Source organism: Chiloscyllium punctatum, chromosome 34 (assembly GCF_047496795.1).
Source record: "Chiloscyllium punctatum isolate Juve2018m chromosome 34, sChiPun1.3, whole genome shotgun sequence".
NCBI classification, from domain to species: Eukaryota; Metazoa; Chordata; class Chondrichthyes; order Orectolobiformes; family Hemiscylliidae; genus Chiloscyllium; species Chiloscyllium punctatum.
In genome coordinates this window covers 56,177,496-56,196,213 of record NC_092772.1, presented here as the reverse complement: position 1 = coordinate 56,196,213, position 18,718 = coordinate 56,177,496, and the positions used below count along the sequence as shown (strand labels likewise).

Below are 18,718 nucleotides of genomic sequence, written 5' to 3'. Positions count from 1 at the left end.
GAGATCCCCTGAGGTGAGGAGGTTATTGTCTCAGCCTGCTCCTGCTGGACACACCCTCCTCATTCCTGAAGAAGGGCTGATGCCCGAAACGTCGATTCTCCTGCTCCTTGGATGCTGCCTGATCTGCTGCGCTTTTCCAGCAACACATTTTCAGCTCTGATCTCCAGCATCTGCAGTCCTCACTTTCTCCTGGAGGTGAGGAAAGTTTAATTGCTTCAATGAGCAGTCAGAATCCCAGGCTTGCTCTATGTGTCACCTCTTCCATTCTCTCTCAGTCGTTCACAATTGCACGCTGGGCGTCGGACAGTACGTCAGTCTAATACTCATTGTTTAAAAAACCCTGAGGAACGTGAGACAGGAGCACAACATCAGCCCCACACGGGCTTTCCCCATCTACCTCCTCCTCCCAGGAAACTTGCATCATTTGTTCCAAACGTGAACCCAGCGAGGGTTTCCTCCACATAGTGTCTGCTGTGTGACCACAACTAAAAATAACCAACCTCACTCTTAACGGAGTCACATAGTCTGACCCTCCACCCCCTCCCTATCACCGTCACCACCCCCTCCCTATCACTGTCACCACCCCCCACTATTGCTGTAACCCTCCTCCCTATCTCTGTAACCCCCTCCAGCCCCTACACCCCCTCCCTATCTCTGTAACCCCCACCAGCCCCTACACCCCCTCCCTATCTCTGTAACCCCCTCCAGCCCCTACACCCCCTCCCTATCTCTGTAACCCCCTCCAGCCCCTACACCCCCTCCCTATCTCTGTAACCCCCTCCAGCCCCTACACCCCCTCCCTATCTCTGTAACCCCCTCCAGCCCCTACACCCCCTCCCTATCTCTGTAACCCCCTCCAGCCCCTACACCCCCTCCCTATCTCTGTAACCCCCTCCAGCCCCTACATCCCCTCCCTATCTCTGTAACCCCCTCCACCCCCTCCCTATCTCTGTATCCCCCTCCAGCCCCTCCCTATCGCTGTAATCCCCCCCAGCCCCTACACCCCCTCCCTATCTCTGTAACCCCCCTCCAGTCCCTACACCCCCTCCCTATCTCTGTAACCCCCTCCAGTCCCTACACCCCCTCCCTATCTCTGTAACCCCCTCCAGCCCCTACATCCCCTCCCTATCTCTGTAACCCCCTCCAGCCCCTCCCTATCTCTGTAACCCCCTCCAGCCCCTCCCTATCTCTGTAACCCCCTCCAGCCCCTATACCCCCTCCCTATCTCTGTAACCCCCCCCAGCCCCTACACCCCCTCCCTATCTCTGTAACCCCCCTCCAGCCCCTACACCCCCTCCCTATCTCTGTAGCCCCCCTCCAGCCCCTACACCCCCTCCCTATCTCTGTAACCCCCCTCCAGCCCCTACACCCCCTCCCTATCTCTGTAGCCCCCTCCAGCCCCTACACCCCCTCCTATCTCTGTAACCCCCCCTCCAGCCCCTACACCCCCTCCCTATCTCTGTAACCCCCCTCCAGCCCCTACACCCCTCCCTATCTCTGTAGCCCCCTCCAGCCCCTACACCCCCTCCCTATCTCTGTAACCCCCCCTCCAGCCCCTACACTCCCTCCCTATCCCTGTAAACCCCTCCAGCCCCTACACCTCTCCCTATCTCTGTAACCCCCTCCAGCCCCTACACCCCCTCCCTATCTCTGCAACCCCCTCCAGCCCCTACACCCCCTCCCTATCTCTGTAACCCCCCCTCCAGCCCCTACCCTCCCTCCCTATCTCTAACCCCTTCCAGCTCCCTGAACCCTCCGGGATCTCTACATTCCTTTAGCCCGGACCTGTCATTTCTGGCCCCGATTCCCATCGCTCTGTGTCTGGACCTTCAGCCACCAGTTCCGAGCCCTCTGGAAATCCCTCCCTCCCCTACGCCTGTCTCTCCCCCTCCCTCCATTACAAAAATCCTTACAATTAACAGCTGTCTTCATATCTCTGCCTTACCCATTTTGACTTTCGCTTCAATTTTCTCTGATGTTCTCCGGTGTAGCCCCTTGGAGCCCATGTTGTAGGTGCCACATCAATGCAGGTAGTTGTTGATTCCCATATTGTCTGGTGGTTAACCCAGGGATGTCACAAGCCAGTGTACAGTGCTGCCTAGTGGAGAATGTTGGCTACTGCAGCTACAGAGAACTCCGTGACCATAGAGAATCAGCAGCAAGTCACCAGTGAGTTCGAACCTGGGAAGTCAAGGGGGGCTAAATTGCAGCTCAGAGCTGGCTCTTGCAAATGAAAGGGTTCCTGTCTCTGAAGATCATCTTCAAAAAAATTATCACGTCGCCCACACCACATTGAGTCTCGTTTTATTTCCGTTGGGGTCAGCGCTCAGGAGTATGCAAAAGCAAGACCCAACCAGAACAACCTTTACCCAGTTTCCCCCCCCACCCCATCAATCAGGCTTCCTGCATTGACTGAGACAAACCCAAAAGGATTCGTTTCCAAATCTACCCACCAGGGATGTCAATGTACAGTTCATTGGACGCGATCCCAATGGCTCCAAACCCCTTCCCATTCACTCCCACTCTACTACAATCCCAAAGGATCAAACCCCTTTCCCATTCACCCCCATTGGACACCATCCTATTGGATCCAAACCCCTTTCCTTTCACCCCCCATTGGACGCAATCCCAATGGTTCCAAACCCCTTCCCATTCATTCCCATTGGACGCAATCACAATGGATCAAACCCTTTCCCATTAATTCCCATTGGACTGAATCCCAATGGATAAAATCCCTTCCCATTCACCCCCGTTGGACGCAATCTCAACGGATCCAAACTCCTTTCCATTCATTCCCATTGGATGCAATCCTAACATATCAAACCCTCCCATTTTGCTCCCTTTGACACAATCCCAATGGATTAAATCCTTTCCCATTCATTCCCATTGGGCACAATCTAAATATTCGAAACCTCTTCCCATTCACTCCCATTCCACTACAATCCCAAAGGATCAAACCCCTTACCATTCACCCCCATTGAACGCAATTCCATTGAATCCACATCCCTTCCCATTCACTCCCATTGACACAATCCCAATGGATCCAAACCCCTTCCCATTCACTCTCACTCTAATATAATCCCAATGGATCAAACCCCTATTCATTCACTCCCATTTGCTGCGATCCCAATAGACCAAACTCCTTCCCATCGGACAGAGTCCCAGTAGACCCAAACCCCTTTCCCCATTCTCTCCCATTGGACACCATCCCAATGGATCAAACCTCTTCCCATTCACTCCCATTGGACAGATTCCCAATGGATTGAAACCCCTTTCCCGTTCACCCCAAAGTTTGAGCAAAACCCAACTCTAAACAGAGGAGTTTCCATGCAGAACAAACCCACTGTGCATGATGCTACCCTTCTCCACCTCACGGGATGTTCCCAATAAACCACAGACCACAATATCAGGCAGAGCTGATATATTATAACAGACATGAGGAAAGGAGAAATCTTGACAAAGGGACAACGACAAAGTCCTTCTCACTCCCACCGCGGGCAAGTGAGCAGCCCAGTGCAGAGGTAGCTGGAACCTGAACCCCATTGCCCATCTCGTAACCCCCTTCGACGCTCTGGATATCCTACAGGGGGCAGTGAACGCTCCAGGAAAGGTCCAGTGACCCTCCAATCAGGTTCACTGACAGTCTGCCTGGCTTCCAATTGGCTGGGAGGATGCTGGACCCAATAGAAGGAGGCACCCAAACAACATGGCGGCATGGCTGAGTCCTTCAGCCAATGAGAGTCCCTGGTGGGTACAAAGATGCACAGGGGGCAGTGCCAACGGGGCACTCATGAGAAACAGGCACGTGGGTAATGGACACCAATGGGTAGAGAGAGTGCAAAACTGTTCATAATCAATCGTGTCACCGAAAAAACAGAGAGGGGAAAGCAACCCATTCTTTCAGTTGGCCCTTCCACACCAACAACCAATCCTTCCCACAACTCCTGCCAAGGGCCAAGCCTCTGGAATGTGAGGGCAGAGGTGGGACTCCATTACTGTACCTGTCAAAGAACCAACTCCAGTGCCGGGTTTTTGCAAAAGGCCACTGGGAGGCTGAGTGGGGATTGGCCGTTTGCAGTGCCCCATGGGAAGTCCCAGTGGATCAGGGTGTGGCCCGGGGAGAGCCACTGTCTCAGCAAACACAGTTATCGATTGACAAGGGGATAGTGCCAACTCTCAGGACAGGGACAGCACGGGGTTAGATACAGAGTAAAGCTTTCTCTACACTGTCTCCCATCAAACACTCTCAGGACAGGGACAGCACGGGGTTAGATACAGAGTAAAGCTTTCTCTACACTGTCTCCCATCAAACACTACAGGACAGGGACAGCCCGGGGTTAGATACAGAGTAAAGCTTTCTCTACACTGTCTCCCATCAAACACTCCCAGGGACAGGGACATTACGGGGTTAGATACAGAGTAAAGCTCCCTCTACACTGTCCCCCATCAAACACTCCCAGGACAGGGACAGCACAGGGTTAGATACAGAGTAAAGCTTTCTCTACACTGTCCCCCCATCAAACACTCCCAGGACAGGGACAGCACGGGGTTAGATACAGAGTAAAGCTTTCTCTACACTGTCCCCCCATCAAACACTCCCAGGACAGGGACAGCACGGGGTTAGATACAGAGTAAAGCTTTCTCTACACTGTCCCCCCATCAAACACTCCCAGGACAGGGACAGCACGGGGTTAGATACAGAGTAAAGCTCCCTCTACAATGTCCCCCATCAAACCCTCCCAGGACAGGGACAGCACGGGGTTAGATACAGAGTAAAGCTCCCTCTACACTGTCCCCATCAAACACTCCCAGGACAGGGACAGCACGGGGTTAGATACAGAGTAAAGCTCTCTCTACACTGTCCCCCCATCAAACCCTCCCAGGACAGGGACAGCACAGGGTTAAATACAGAGTAAAGCTCCCTCTACACTGTCCCCCATCAAACACTCCCAGGACAGGGACAGCACGGGGTTAGATACAGAGTAAAGCTCCCTCTACACTGTCCCCCATTAAACCCTCCCAGGACAGGGACAGCACGGGGTTAGATACAGAGTAAAGCTCCCTCTACACTGTCCCCCATCAAACCCTCCCAGGACAGGGACAGCACGGGGTTAAATACAGAGTAAAGCTCCCTCTACACTGTCCCCCATCAAACACTCCCAGGACAGGGACAGCTCGGGGTTAGATACAGAGTAAAGCTTTCTCTACACTGTCCCCCCATCAAACACTCCCAGGACTGGGACAGCACGGGGTTAGATACAGAGTAAAGCTTTCTCTTCACTGTCCCCCCATCAAACACTCCCAGGACAGGGACAGCACGGGGTTAGATACAGAGTAAAGCTCCCTCTACAATGTCCCCCATCAAACCCTCCCAGGACAGGGACAGCACGGGGTTAGATACAGAGTAAAGCTCCCTCTACACTGTCCCCCATCAAACCCTCCCAGGACAGGGACAGCACGGGGTTAGATACAGAGTAAAGCTCCCTCTACACTGTCCCCCATCAAACCCTCCCAGGACAGGGACAGCACAGGGTTAAATACAGAGTAAAGCTCCCTCTACACTGTCCCCCATCAAACACTCCCAGGACAGGGACAGCTCGGGGTTAGATACAGAGTAAAGCTCCCTTTACACTGTCCTGGGACAGGTATGGATTGTCGTAATTCTGAGAGAGTTCCCGAGCATCTGTTCCAAACACAAGAATCCCTTGGGCCAACTCTGTTCGTCCCCCAGTCCCACCAAGATGTGAAGACTCCTGTATTCACTTTCCCTGTCAGACTCAGTAGGAACAGCTGTCAGTAAAAACCTTCCTCAACAAAAGAAAATTCACAGTCAAACTCAAGATAACTTTGTCCCATCAAATCTCAGAACTCCTTCTCGGAAGGTTTGCTAAGTGCCCAGGAATGCGCTGACCACAGATTCTTTGCCAACCACGGGAACTTGTGGGACTAATTTATGATCCCTCCGCCCCACGCCTCACCACAGGCGATCCTCTCACTCTCAGCTTGAGCTTTGTAGCTGCCATCTTGAGTGTAATCGTGCCTGACGACCACCATCTTGAGTGTACTAGCTTCAGACACCTACCACCTTGAGTGTACCACTGCCAAATTCCTGCCATCTTGAATTTCCCAGTGACAGATCCCCATGTGTGTACCAGTGGTAAATGCCCACGATCCTGAGTGAACATACCAGTGCCAGATCCCCACCATCTTGCCTGTGCTAGTGCCAAGTGCCCACTGTCTTCAGTGTACCAATGCCAAATGCCCACCATCTTGCATGTACCTGTGCCAAATTATAGCAGCACAGAAGCCTCTAGCTTGACTTTATTGCCTTTTAAATCTGTGTTAGTAACTCTCTGGCCACCATCTTGAGTGTGACGATTCTAACGCCAGCCCAAATGTTCCTGAAGCAGCCATCTTGAGTGTACCAGCACCCAACTCCCATGGAGAACAGTGTGTGTGTCTGAGGAGCGTTCCTCTTGAACCTCACGGAGCATCGAAACAGGCCCGTATTCCGACTTACAAGACATTCCCCCGTCCCTGCCCACTGCCAGGTCCAAATCGATGAACTCGAGCTTCAAAAGGTACGTATCGAGTTCAGAAAGAAAGGAGGAAGCAAAGGAAGCCGACTCCCTGCGGGTTAGCTCCTGAACCCAGGATGTGCTGAGGAATGTACCAAGAGGGGACTGTGAGGGGGGGGGGGGGGGAGGCGTTTTCGGCCCAAAGGTCAGTCTCTTGCTGTTGGCGGGATCTTCAGAACTGAACATTGCCCTCCACAGCGGTGAGGATAACCTCCATCCAGATCCTCAGGGTGACATCTGTCGGAGCGACCATATAGAAGAGTCTATCGTAGGTCTTCAGGCAGAAGGTGAGGGGTGGGTTTGGACTCTGGGGGAGAAAGAGAGAGAAGGAAAAACAAGGATGGTTAAATGAGGCCGAAATGGTGTTTTCAGACCTTGAAGAACCAAGCGATAAGTGTGTGTGTGGAAAAGGGATTCAGAAATTGGATTCCGCCACACCGCACCCCGTCCCTCGACTCTCCCTCCATTCGAAGAGGCCATTTGGCCCACAGAGTTAATGCTCGCTCACTACGTATCCAACTTTTCTGGTCTCATCGCCCAATTATTCCCCCTTTCCCTGCACCTTCCGGGTCTCTGGAAAATCCATCCGCATTTGTAATTTATATAAATGATTTGGTTTGGAAAATTAGATCACATAGAATACAGGGAGAACTAGCCATTTGGATACAGAACTGGCTCAAAGGTAGAAGACAGAGAGTGGTGGTGGAGGGTTGTTTTTCAGACTGGAGGCCTGTGACCAGTGGAGTGCCACAAGGATCGGCGCTGGGCCCTCTACTTTTTGTAATTTACGTAAATGATTTGGATGTGAATAGAGGAGGTTATGGTTACAGGTAAGTTTGCAGATGGGACCAAAATTGGAGGTGTCGTGGACAGCGAAGAGGGTTACCTCAGATTACAACAGGATCTTGATCAGATGGGCCAATGGGCTGAGAAGTGGCAGATGGAGTTTAATTCAGATAAATGTGAGGTGCTGCATTTTGGGAAAGCAAATCTTAGCAGGACTTATACACTTAATGGTAAGGTCCTAGGGAATGTTGCTGAACAAAGAGACCTTGGAGTGCAGGTTCATAGCTCCTTGAAAGTGGAGTCGCAGGTAGATAGGATAGTGAAGAAGGCGTTTGGTATGCTTTCCTTTATTGGTCAGAGTATTGAGTACAGGAGTTGGGAGGTCATGTTGCGGCTGTACAGGACATTGGTTAGGCCACTGTTAGAATATTGCATGCAATTCTGGTCTCCTTCCTATTGGAAAGATGTTGTGAAACTTGAAAGGGTTCAGAAAAGATTTACAAGGATGTTGCCAGGGTTGGAGGATCTGAGCTACAGGGAGAGGCTGAACAGACTGGGGCTGTTTTCCCTGGAGCGTCGGAGGCTGAGGGGTGACCTTATAGAGGTTTACAAAATCATGAGGGACATGGATAGGATAAATAGACAAAGTCTTTTCCCTGGGGTCGGGGAGTCCAGAACTAGAGGGGCATAGGTTTAGGGTGAGAGGGGAAAGATATAAAAGGGACCTAAAGGGGCAACTTTTTCACCCAGAGGGTGGTACGTGTATGGAATGAGCTGCCAGAGGATGTGGTGGAGGCTGGTACAATTATAGCATTTAAGAGGCGTTTGGATGGGTATATGAATAGGAAGGGTTTGGAGGGATATGGGCCAAGTGCTGGCAGGTGGGACTAGATTGGGTTGGGATATCTGGGTCAGCATGGATGGGTTGGACCGAAGGGTCTGTTTCCGTGCTGTACATCTCTATGACAAGTTGGGCCCATGAGATGAGGGACCAAAGCAGGAAATCACACACCTTGGAGGCTCTCCGTAAATGGTCAAAATATATCTCCTCGAGCGCCTGGAAGTAAATGACTCCTTTAAGCTTTGTCTCCTCTTTGTCTACAGACAGAACAGGAACACATTCAGTGAGAAAGCACCCCCAAACATCCCCTCCCTCCCACCCACCGACGCTCAGTAACAGCAGTGTGTACCATCCCCTCCCTCCACCCAGCGACCCTCAGTAACAGCAGTGTGTACCATCCCCTCCCTCCCCCCACCGACGCTCAGTAACAGCAGTGTGTACCATCCCCTTCCTCCACCCAGCGACCCTCAGTAACTGCAGTGTGTACCATCCCCTCCCTCCCTCCCCCACCGACGCTCAGTAACAGCAGTGTGTACCATCCCCTCCCTCCCCCCACCGACCCTCAGTAACAGCACTGTGTACCATCCCCTCCCCCCCCCACCGACCCTCAGTAACAGCACTGTGTACCATCCCCCCTCTCCCCCCACCGACGCTCAGTAACAGCAGTGTGTACCATCCCCTCCCCCCCCCCACCGACCCTCAGTAACAGCAGTGTGTACCATCCCCTCCCTCCCCCCACCGACCCCCAGTAACAGCAGTGTGTACCATCCCCTCCCTCCCCCACCGACCCTCAGTAACAGCAGTGTGTACCATCCCCTCACTCCCCCCACCGACCCTCAGTAACAGCAGTGTGTACCATCCCCTCCCTCCCCCCACCGACCCTCAGTAAGAGCAGTGTGTACCTTCCCCTCCCTCCCCCCACCGACCCTCAGTAACAGCAGTGTGTACCATCCCCTCCCTCCCCCCACCGACCCTCAGTAACAGCAGTGTGTACCATCCCCTCCCCCCCACCGACCCTCAGTAACAGCAGTGTGTACCATCCCCTCCCTCCCCCCACCGACCCTCAGTAACAGCAGTGTGTACCATCCCCTCCCTCCCCCCACCGACCCTCAGTAACAGCAGTGTGTACCATCCCCTCCCTCCCCCCACCGACCCTCAGTAACAGCAGTGTGTACCATCCCCTCCCCCCCACCGACCCTCAGTAACAGCAGTGTGTACCATCCCACCCTCCCCCCACTGACCCTCAGTAACAGCAGTGTGTACCATCCCCTCCCTCCCCCCACTGACCCTCAGTAACAGCAGTGTGTACCATCCCCTCCCTCCCCACCGACGCTCAGTAACAGCAGTGTGTACCATCCCCTCCCTCCCTCCCCCCACCGACCCTCAGTAACAGCAGTGTGTACCATCCCCTCCCTCCCCCCACCGACCCTCAGTAACAGCAGTGTGTACCATCTACAAGACCCACTGCAGAAACTCACCAAAGACCCTCAGGCAGCACCTTCCAAACCCACGGCCACTTCCATCTAGAAGGACAAGGGGCAGCAGGGACATGGAACACCCCCTTGCAAGTTCCCCTCTGAGCCCCTCACCCTCCTGAGTTGGAAATACATTGGCCATTTCCACTCTGTCACTGACCCTCCATCATCAAAACAAATATTAATGGAATCCCTACAGTGAGGAAACAGGCCATTCGGCCCAACAAGTCCACACTGACTCTCCAAAGAGTATCCAACCCAGACCCATTCCCCTACCCTATCGCTCAAAATTTGCCTCTGACTAATGCAGCTAACCTACACACCCCTGGGCACTATGGGACAATTTAGCATGGCCAATCCACCCTAACCTGCACATCCCTGGACACTATGGGACAATTTAGCATGGCCAATCCACTCTAACCTGCACATCCCTAGGCACTATGGGACAATTTAGCATGGCCAATCCACCCTAATCTACACATCCCTGGACACTATGGGACAATTTAGCATGGCCAATCCACTCTAACCTGCACATCCCTAGGCACTATGGGACAATTTAGCATGGCCAATCCACCCTAACCTGCACATCCCTGAGCACTATGGGACAATTTAGCATGGCCAATCCACCCTAACCTGCACATCCCTGGGCACTATGGGACAATTTAGCATGGCCAATCCACCCTAACCTGCACATCCCTAGGCACTATGGGACAATTTAGCATGGCCAATCCACCCTAACCTGCACATCCCTGGGCACTATGGGACAATTTAGCATGGCCAATCCACCCTAACCTACACATCCCTGGGCACTATGGGACAATTTAGCATGGCCAATCCACCCTAACCTACACATCCCTGGGCACTATGGGACAATTTAGCATGGCCAATCCACTCTAACCTGCACATCCCTAGGCACTATGGGACAATTTAGCATGGCCAATCCACCCTAATCTACACATCCCTGGACACTATGGGACAATTTAGCATGGCCAATCCACTCTAACCTGCACATCCCTAGGCACTATGGGACAATTTAGCATGGCCAATCCACCCTAACCTACACATCCCTGGGCACTATGGGACAATTTAGCATGGCCAATCCACCCTAACCTGCACATCCCTGGGCACTATGGGACAATTTAGCATGGCCAATCCACCCTAACCTACACACCCCTGGGCACTATGGGACAATTTAGCATGGCCAATCCACCCTAACTTGTGCATCTTTGGATTGTGGGAGGAAACCGGAGCACCCGGAGGAAACCCACGCATACTCAGGGAGAATGTACAAACTCCACACAGACAGTTGCCCGAGGGTGGAATCGAACCCGGATCCATGGCGCAGTGAGGCAGCAGTGCTAATCACTGGACCACTGTGCCACCGCAATACAGAACCCAATGTCTGTCGGAGGGTCAGTGCTGAGGGAGCGCCGCACTGTCGGAGGGTCAGTGCTGAGGGAGCGCCGCACTCGGAGGGTCAGTGCTGAGGGAGTGGGCACTGTCGGAGGGTCAGTGCTGAGGGAGCGCCGCACTGTCGGAGGGTCAGTGCTGAGGGAGTGCCGCACTGTCGGAGGGTCAGTGCTGAGGGAGTGCCGCACTGTCAGAGGGTCAGTGCTGAGGGAGTGCCGCACTGTCGGAGGGTCAGTGCTGAGGGAGTGGGCACTGTTGGACGGTCAGTGCTGAGGGAGTGCCGCACTGTCGGAGGGTCAGTGCTGAGGGAGCGCCGCACTGTCGGAGGGTCAGTTTTGAGGGAGGGCCAAAGGGAGGAGAGTTACCTGTAAAATATGCTAACCACCTCCTGTCAGTGTCGAAGACGAACCACCTCTTCTTCCATGTTTTGATGCGGCCTCCCATCTTGGTGAGGTATCCTCGGCAACTCTTGGCCGTCAGCGTGAGGTGTCGGCATCCCTCCACCGCATGACCACAGGCCTCCACATGGGCGCGAAGGTCAAAGGTCGGCAGGGCAATCGGTGCTCGGTCAATATCGGGGGCCCTCTGTTTCCCCAGACACAGAGAGAGAGAGAGAGAGAGAGAGAGAGAGAGAGAGAGAGAGAGAGAGAAACATGGTGAGGAACAAGATGGCTGCCGTGCATTACCAAGGCGACAAATCCCTTGGTGGGGGTGGGGGTGGGGGTGGGGGGAGGGGGAAGGGTGGGGGGAGTACAATCCACAGTCCCACCAGATCTTTGTTCCTGTCCTGATTGTATCCTGAACCCCACCTCCCTGTGTCTTCCCCACCCTCCCTCATCCTCCAAACACAGCCCCAACTCCCCTCATAGTTACAAATCTCACCTGCCCCACCCCCTGCTCTAGGTGGGGCTACAGGGGGTTACAGAGATAGGGAGGGGGTGTAGGGGCTGGAGGGGGTTACAGAGATAGGGAGGGGGTGTAGGGGCGGGAGGGGGTTACAGGGATAGGGAGGGGGTGTAGGGGCTGGAGGGGGTTACAGAGATAGGGAGGGGGTGTAGGGGCTGGAGGGGGTTACAGAGATAGGGAGGGGGTGTAGGGGCTGGAGGAGGTTACAGAGATAGGGAGGGGGTTACAGAGATAGGGAGGGGGTGTAGGGGCTGGAGGGGGTTACAGAGATAGGGAGGGGGTGTGGAAGTGTGGGAGATGACGGTGGGGACAGTGCGGTGAGTGACTGTCAGGCTGCAAGTGTTGAGGGTAGGTCCCCCCGGTGCTGAGTAACGTACGTCAGACAGAGGTGTCCCCACTGGGGTCAGTGTGTGCACAAGGCGTGGGTCTGCCTCAGGGTTCTTCACCTGCTCCCTCCTCTGGGCGTCCTGCAGTGGGGAGGGGGGGGGGGACAGAAACACATCATCAATCCAGCCTCCCAGTACTCCAACCTCGACAGCAACCCTGTGTTTCAATAGCTCCAGGAACATCGGCTCATTTATGGGTGCCTGGGCTGTCAGAAGCTCGGAATTCATATATCGCCCTCCCCGTCCCTACTTACCTTGAGAAGGTGGGGGTGAGCTGCCTTCTTGAACCGCTGCAGTCCACCTGCTCTGGGTAGACCCACAATGCCTCTGAGGTAGAGGGGCTGATGGGTCTCAGGTCAGACTCACCAGCCTCTCCGATGTCCAAAGAGACCACCCTCTACAAAGCTCTAGAGCCCGTCGCGTCCTCAGGACCCCGGAGAGAGGAGGAGAGGGCGTTTCCTGTCACGCGGTTCCCTGGGCCGACTGTCAAAGCCGTTTGGCAGAACGTCTCATCGCCGGAACTTCCCAACAAGCACCAAGACGTGGCCTCACCAGGGGTGGGAAGGGCACCGCCAGTGAGCTCCTTCATGCACACCCGGTCGGTCTGTGCCACCACACGCGGCCCTCGAAGCTGCTGTGGGCGGGTAGAGTCTGTCACGCATCTCCTTCTGGAATGTGCCTTCACTAAGGAAGTCTGCAGAGAGAGAGAGACGCAGTGGTGCACGTTGATGTCTTGCCTGTGCTCTCCGGCCTGTTCCCCAGGATGCACCCCTCGACACACACCGACTGGGCCTGGAGGACCGTCAAACTCAGTGAGAGACTCCCTTTGGCCTGCCAGCACCTTGTTGATCTTCCAGCTGAAGGAGTTGACCCCGACTGAGTGTTGCAGACTGGCACATTCCAAGATCCAGGCCTACGTGCTGAGGGACGCGCTGAAGCTCGGGGGCAGCTGCTGCCAAGGGGAAGGACTGAGGTTTTTTAAACGATGGGCAGTCCTCAGATGCCCACCGTCCCAAAAACCTCTAAATATTTTTCCCTGCACGAGTCAGAAATACCTTTTCCTTTTTGGAATTGCACACAGTCTCTGTGGGACGTCAGATTTCAATATCAGAGTTATATACACTTCCCCACTTTGCAGATTGGATCCAGAGTCTTTTGTACATATTAACGGACACTTTTTTAAATTTAAAACAAAAGGGTATTGGTGCAATTGGAAAATAATCAAGACAAAGATAGACAATAGGTGCAGGAGGAGGCCAATCGGCCCTTCGAGCCTGCACCACCATTCATTATGATCATGGCGGACCATCCACAATCAGTATCCTGTTCCGGCCTTATCCCCATAACCCCTAATTCCACTAACTTTAAGAGCTCCATCCAGCTCTGAAACTGCTCCAGGATGAAAGCTGCTTAACTTTTACAGAGGGAGGCAGTTCCAGGACTGATACAGAGACACCCCTCCCTATCTCTGTAACCCCCTCCAGCCCCTACACCCCCTCCCTATCTCTGTAAACCCCCTCCAGCCCCTACACCCCCCTCCCTATCTCTGTAACCCCCTCCAGCCCCTACACCCCCTCCCTATCTCTGTAACCCCCTCCAGCCCCTACACCCCCCTCCCTATCTCTGTAACCCCCTCCAGCCCCTACACCCCCCTCCCTATCTCTGTAACCCCCTCCAGCCCCTACACCCCCTCCCTATCTCTGTAACCCCCTCCAGCCCCTACACCCCCTCCCTATCTCTGTAACCCCCTCCAGCCCCTACACCCCCCTCCCTATCTCTGTAACCCCCTCCAGCCCCTACACCCCCCTCCCTATCTCTGTAACCCCCTCCAGCCCCTACACCCCCCTCCCTATCTCTGTAACCCCCTCCAGTCCCCTCCCTATCTCTGTAACCCCCTCCAGCCCCTACACCCCCTCCCTATCTCTGTAACCCCCTCCAGCCCCTACACCCCCTCCCTATCTCTGTAACCCCCTCCAGCCCCTACACCCCCCTCCCTATCTCTGTAACCCCCTCCAGCCCCTACACCCCCCTCCCTATCTCTGTAACCCCCTCCAGCCCCTACACCCCCCTCCCTATCTCTGTAACCCCCTCTAGCCCCCACACCCCTCCTGATCTGTGTAACCTCCTTCCACCGCTATTCACCCTCACCATCTTTGAGCTCCTCCAATCCCAGTCTCTCAGAACCACCCCCCCCATGATTCCCATCGTTCCGTCACTGGGGGGCAGTGCTGTAGCTGTCCAGGTTCACAAGTTCGCTCTCTCATCCCTCCCACAATCTCCGTGCCCCCTTCCATCTGCTGCTATCAGATGGTTTCTACGCACGGAGTAATCTTGTCACCATCTGTTCTGTGAAGTGCCCAGCGCCATGTCATTGTATTCAAGGTGCTACATAATCAACAGTTGTTGTTGCAATGGGAGATCAGCCTTTGCCTGCAACTCACTGCTACCATCTGCTGTCCAGAGGCTGATATTGCAGATGGGGAAAAGCCCCCCCAGTAATTCCTTCCTTCACCACCAGGAGAAGGCTGAATGGCCTCTTCAAAACTGTAACACAGGGACAGCAGGAGGCCATTCAGCCCCCCCACTCCAGCCTGTTACACGGGAACAGCAGGAGGCCATTCAGCTCCCCCTAACCTCCAAGTCTGTTACACAGAAACAGCAGGAGGCCATTCTGCCCCCTTACCCGACACTGTTACACAGAAACTGGAGATGGCCATTTTGGAGGTAAACTCGAATGTTTGCCTCTGTTCTGGACTTGGGCAATTATGGAGGGAGGGTGGTAGGTAGTCTTTCAGATTATTGTTGGGGCAAACGGCCTGCATTTACGTGGCACCCTTTCTCCTCCTTGTCTTTAGGAACTGGAGCCGGGTTTCTGGGACGGGTAATCTAACGCAAAGGGTGACGTACAGCAAGATCCCACAAGCAAGCAGTGCGAGCACAGCGCCCCGGTGAACTTTCACCCCTGGGGTCAGGGCAGGGGTAATCGCTTGCCTGCCGTACATATCTCCCCAGAACAATCTCACGTGTGAGCGAGCTTGGAATCCCAGCCCTTCCTGGGATAACAGGGTCGCAATCGATGGCGGGGTGACGGACAGTGCAATACTTAACTTGGCCTGCAGGAGGCGCTCCTTCTCGGCCAGGGCAGCCCTCAGCTTGTTCTCCATTTCCATCAGGGACTGGAGGGAGTAGCCATTACTGCGGGAGCAAACGACAAACAGTGCCAGGCATTATACACTGAGGCGACATCCGGGAGACTGGCCATTTGACCCCTCTGTGCCATGTCGGCCCCTCACGCCTCTCTCAAAATATGGAGACTGGAACTGTGCACGGTGCTCCGAGTGTGGGTCTGACTGAGGGATATGGGGACTGGAACTATGCACAGTGCTCCGAGTGTGGGTCAGACTGAGGGATACAGAGACTGGAACTTTGCACAGTGCTCCGAGTGTGGGTCTGACTGAGGGATACAGAGACTGGAACTGTGCACAGTGCTCCGAGTGTGGGTCTGACTGAGGGATATGGAGACTGGAACTGTGCACGGTGCTCCGGGTGTGGGTCTGACTGAGGGATACAGAGACTGGAACTGTGCACGGTGCTCCGAGTGTGGGTCTAACTGAGGGATACAGAGACTGGAACTGTGCACGGTGCTCCGGGTGTGGGTCTGACTGAGGGATACAGAGACTGGAACTGTGCACAGTGCTCCGAGTGTCGGTCTGACTGAGGGATACGGAGACTGGAACTGTGCACGGTGCTCCGAGTGTGGGTCTAACTGAGGGATACAGAGACTGGAACTGTGAACAGTGCTCCGAGTGTGGGTCAGTCTGAGGGATACGGAGACTGGAACAGTGCACAGTGCTCCGAGTGTGGGTCTAACTGAGGGATACGGAGACTGGAACTGTGCACAGTGCTCAGAGTGTGGGTCTAACTGAGGGATACGGAGACTGGAACTGTGCACAGTGCTCCGAGTGTGGGTCTAACTGAGGGATACGGAGACTGGAACTGTGCACAGTGCTCCGAGTGTGGGTCTGACTGTGGGATACGGAGACTGGAACTGTGCACAGTGCTCCGTGTGTGGGTCTAACTGAGGGATACGGAGACTGGAACTGTGCACAGTGCTCCGAGTGTGGGTCTGACTGAGGGGTACAGAGACTGGAACTGTGCACAGTGCTCCGAGTGTTGGTCTAACTGAGGGATACGGAGACTGGAACTGTGACAGATGGTTACCTTTGAGGCCTTACCTGCGGAGACTGGTGCTCCGGGACACTTTGACACTCGGCTCAGTCTGGGGTTTCCGGAGTTCAGGAAGATGTTCAGAGAGACGGGTTCCTCGCGGAGGGGTGGAGACGGGCAGCTTTTCCTGTTGGAAACTCCGACTCCGATGCAGGGTGACCAGAGAGAGGAGTTCCATGGAGGCACGGCTGGGAGCTGGAGAACACATGACAGAGACGAGAGAAATGGGAAAAATCATTCCTATTTATTGGAACGCGATCCGGGACACCACAACGTACAGTGATACACCCGAACCCTGTGGCCGAGAACCAGGGACAATAGCTAATTCCCGACGTCAGAGGGGATATTGTGTAAGAAATGTCTGAGGTAGGAGAGAAGGGGAGGGGGAGGCGAAGAGAGAGAGAGAGAGAGAGAGAGAGAGAGAGAGAGCGAGAGGGAGAGAGAGCGAGAGAAAGAGCGAGAGAGAGAGCGAGAGAGAGAGCGAGAGAGAGAGAGAGAGAGAGAGAGAGAGAGAGAGCGAGAGAGAGAGCGAGAGGGAGAGAGAGGGAGAGAAAGAGCGAGAGAGAGAGCGAGAGAGAGCGAGAGAGAGAGAGAGAGAGAGAGCGAGAGAGAGAGCGAGAGGGGCAGGAAAAGACCAGGGAGGATGAGGGGGAGTGAGGGACGGGGGAAGGGAGAAGAACGAGGGAAGGGAGAGGGAAAGAATGGGGAAGGGTGGGGAGGAGATTGGGGGGAGGTTTAGAGAGGAATTCCAGAGATAAGAGACACGGGACAGGGACAGCTCGGGGTTAGATACACAGAGTAAAGCTCCCTCTACACTGTCCCCCCATCAAACACTCCCAGGACAGGGACAGCGCAGGGTTAGATACACAGAGTAAAGCTCCCTCTACACTGTCCCCCATCAAACACTCCCAGGACAGGGACAGCACAGGGTTAGATACAGAGTAAAGCTCTCTCTACACTGTCCCCCATCAAACACTCCCAGGACAGGGACAGCACGGGGTTAGATACAGAGTAAAGCTCCCTCTACACTGTCCCCCATCATACCCTCCCAGGACAGTGACAGCATGGGATTAGATACAGAGTAAAGCTCCCTCTACACTGTTCCCCAGGACAGGATGCAGTTCCCTCTCAGTCCCAGGGATTTTCTCACTATTCCTGCACCAACACATCCACCTCTACCCCCTGACACAAACGGTCCCATCCCACCCCAACAGCCCTCAGCCCTCACCTTCCTCATGGAGGGAGACAGGTCGCTCCTGATCCCAGCCTCCGTGGCTATTCCGTCGTCTCTGGGAGAGAGATCCCGAGCTGTTCCTGAAGTTCGCCGGTTCCTGGGGAGGGAGAGAGAGGGGGTACAATGATACAGACAATCGGTGGTGACGGGAACAGCCAGTGTGTGTGTGTGTGAGTGAAGGGGATGGGGTCGGTGTGTGTGTGTGAAGGGGATGGGGTCGGTGTGTGACTGTGTGAAGGGGATGGGGTCGGTGTGTGTGAGTGAAGGGGATGGGGTCGGTGTGTGTGTGAGTGAAGGGGATGGGGTCGGTGTGTGTGAAGGGGATGGGGTCGGTGTGTGTGTGTGAAGGGGATGGGGTCGGTGTGTGTGAAGGGGATGGGGTCGGTGTGTGTGTGAGTGAAGGGGATGGGGTCGGTGTGTGTGAAGGGGATGGGGTCGGTGTGTGTGTGAGTGAAGGGGATGGGGTCGGTGTGTGTGAGTGAAGGGGATGGGGTCGGTGTGTGTGAGTGAAGGGGATGGGGTCGGTGTGTGTGAGTGAAGGGGATGGAGTCGGTGTGTGTGAAGGGGATGGGGTCGGTGTGTGTGAGTGAAGGGGATGGGGTCGGTGTGTGTGAAGGGGATGGGGTCGGTGTGTGTGAGTGAAGGGGATGGGGTCGGTGTGTGTGAGTGAAGGGGATGGGGTCGGTGTGTGTGTGAGTGAAGGGGATGGGGTCGGTGTGTGTGAGTGAAGGGGATGGGGTCGGTGTGTGAGTGAAGGGGATGGGGTCGGTGTGTGTGAGTGAAGGGGATGGGGTCGGTGTGTGAGTGAAGGGGATGGGGTCGGTGTGTGTGAGTGAAGGGGATGGGGTCGGTGTGTGTGAAGGGGATGGGGTCGG

General features: G+C 54.7%; 1 protein-coding gene across 1 annotated transcript; it reads right to left on the bottom strand.

Moving 5' to 3' along the window:
* Positions 1-3,404: 3,404 nt before the first annotated feature.
* Positions 3,405-17,936, bottom strand: LOC140458871 (pleckstrin homology-like domain family B member 1). The gene is made up of 7 exons (XM_072553589.1): positions 17,838-17,936; positions 16,618-16,804; positions 15,492-15,577; positions 12,374-12,465; positions 11,456-11,675; positions 8,377-8,462; positions 3,405-6,885 (listed from the first exon to the last, which is right to left on the bottom strand). Exons 2-7 carry the CDS (start codon positions 16,785-16,787, stop codon positions 6,751-6,753), a joined length of 789 nt encoding a protein of 262 aa, XP_072409690.1. The 5' UTR covers positions 16,788-16,804; positions 17,838-17,936; the 3' UTR covers positions 3,405-6,750.
* Between the last annotated feature and the right edge of the window lie 782 nt (positions 17,937-18,718).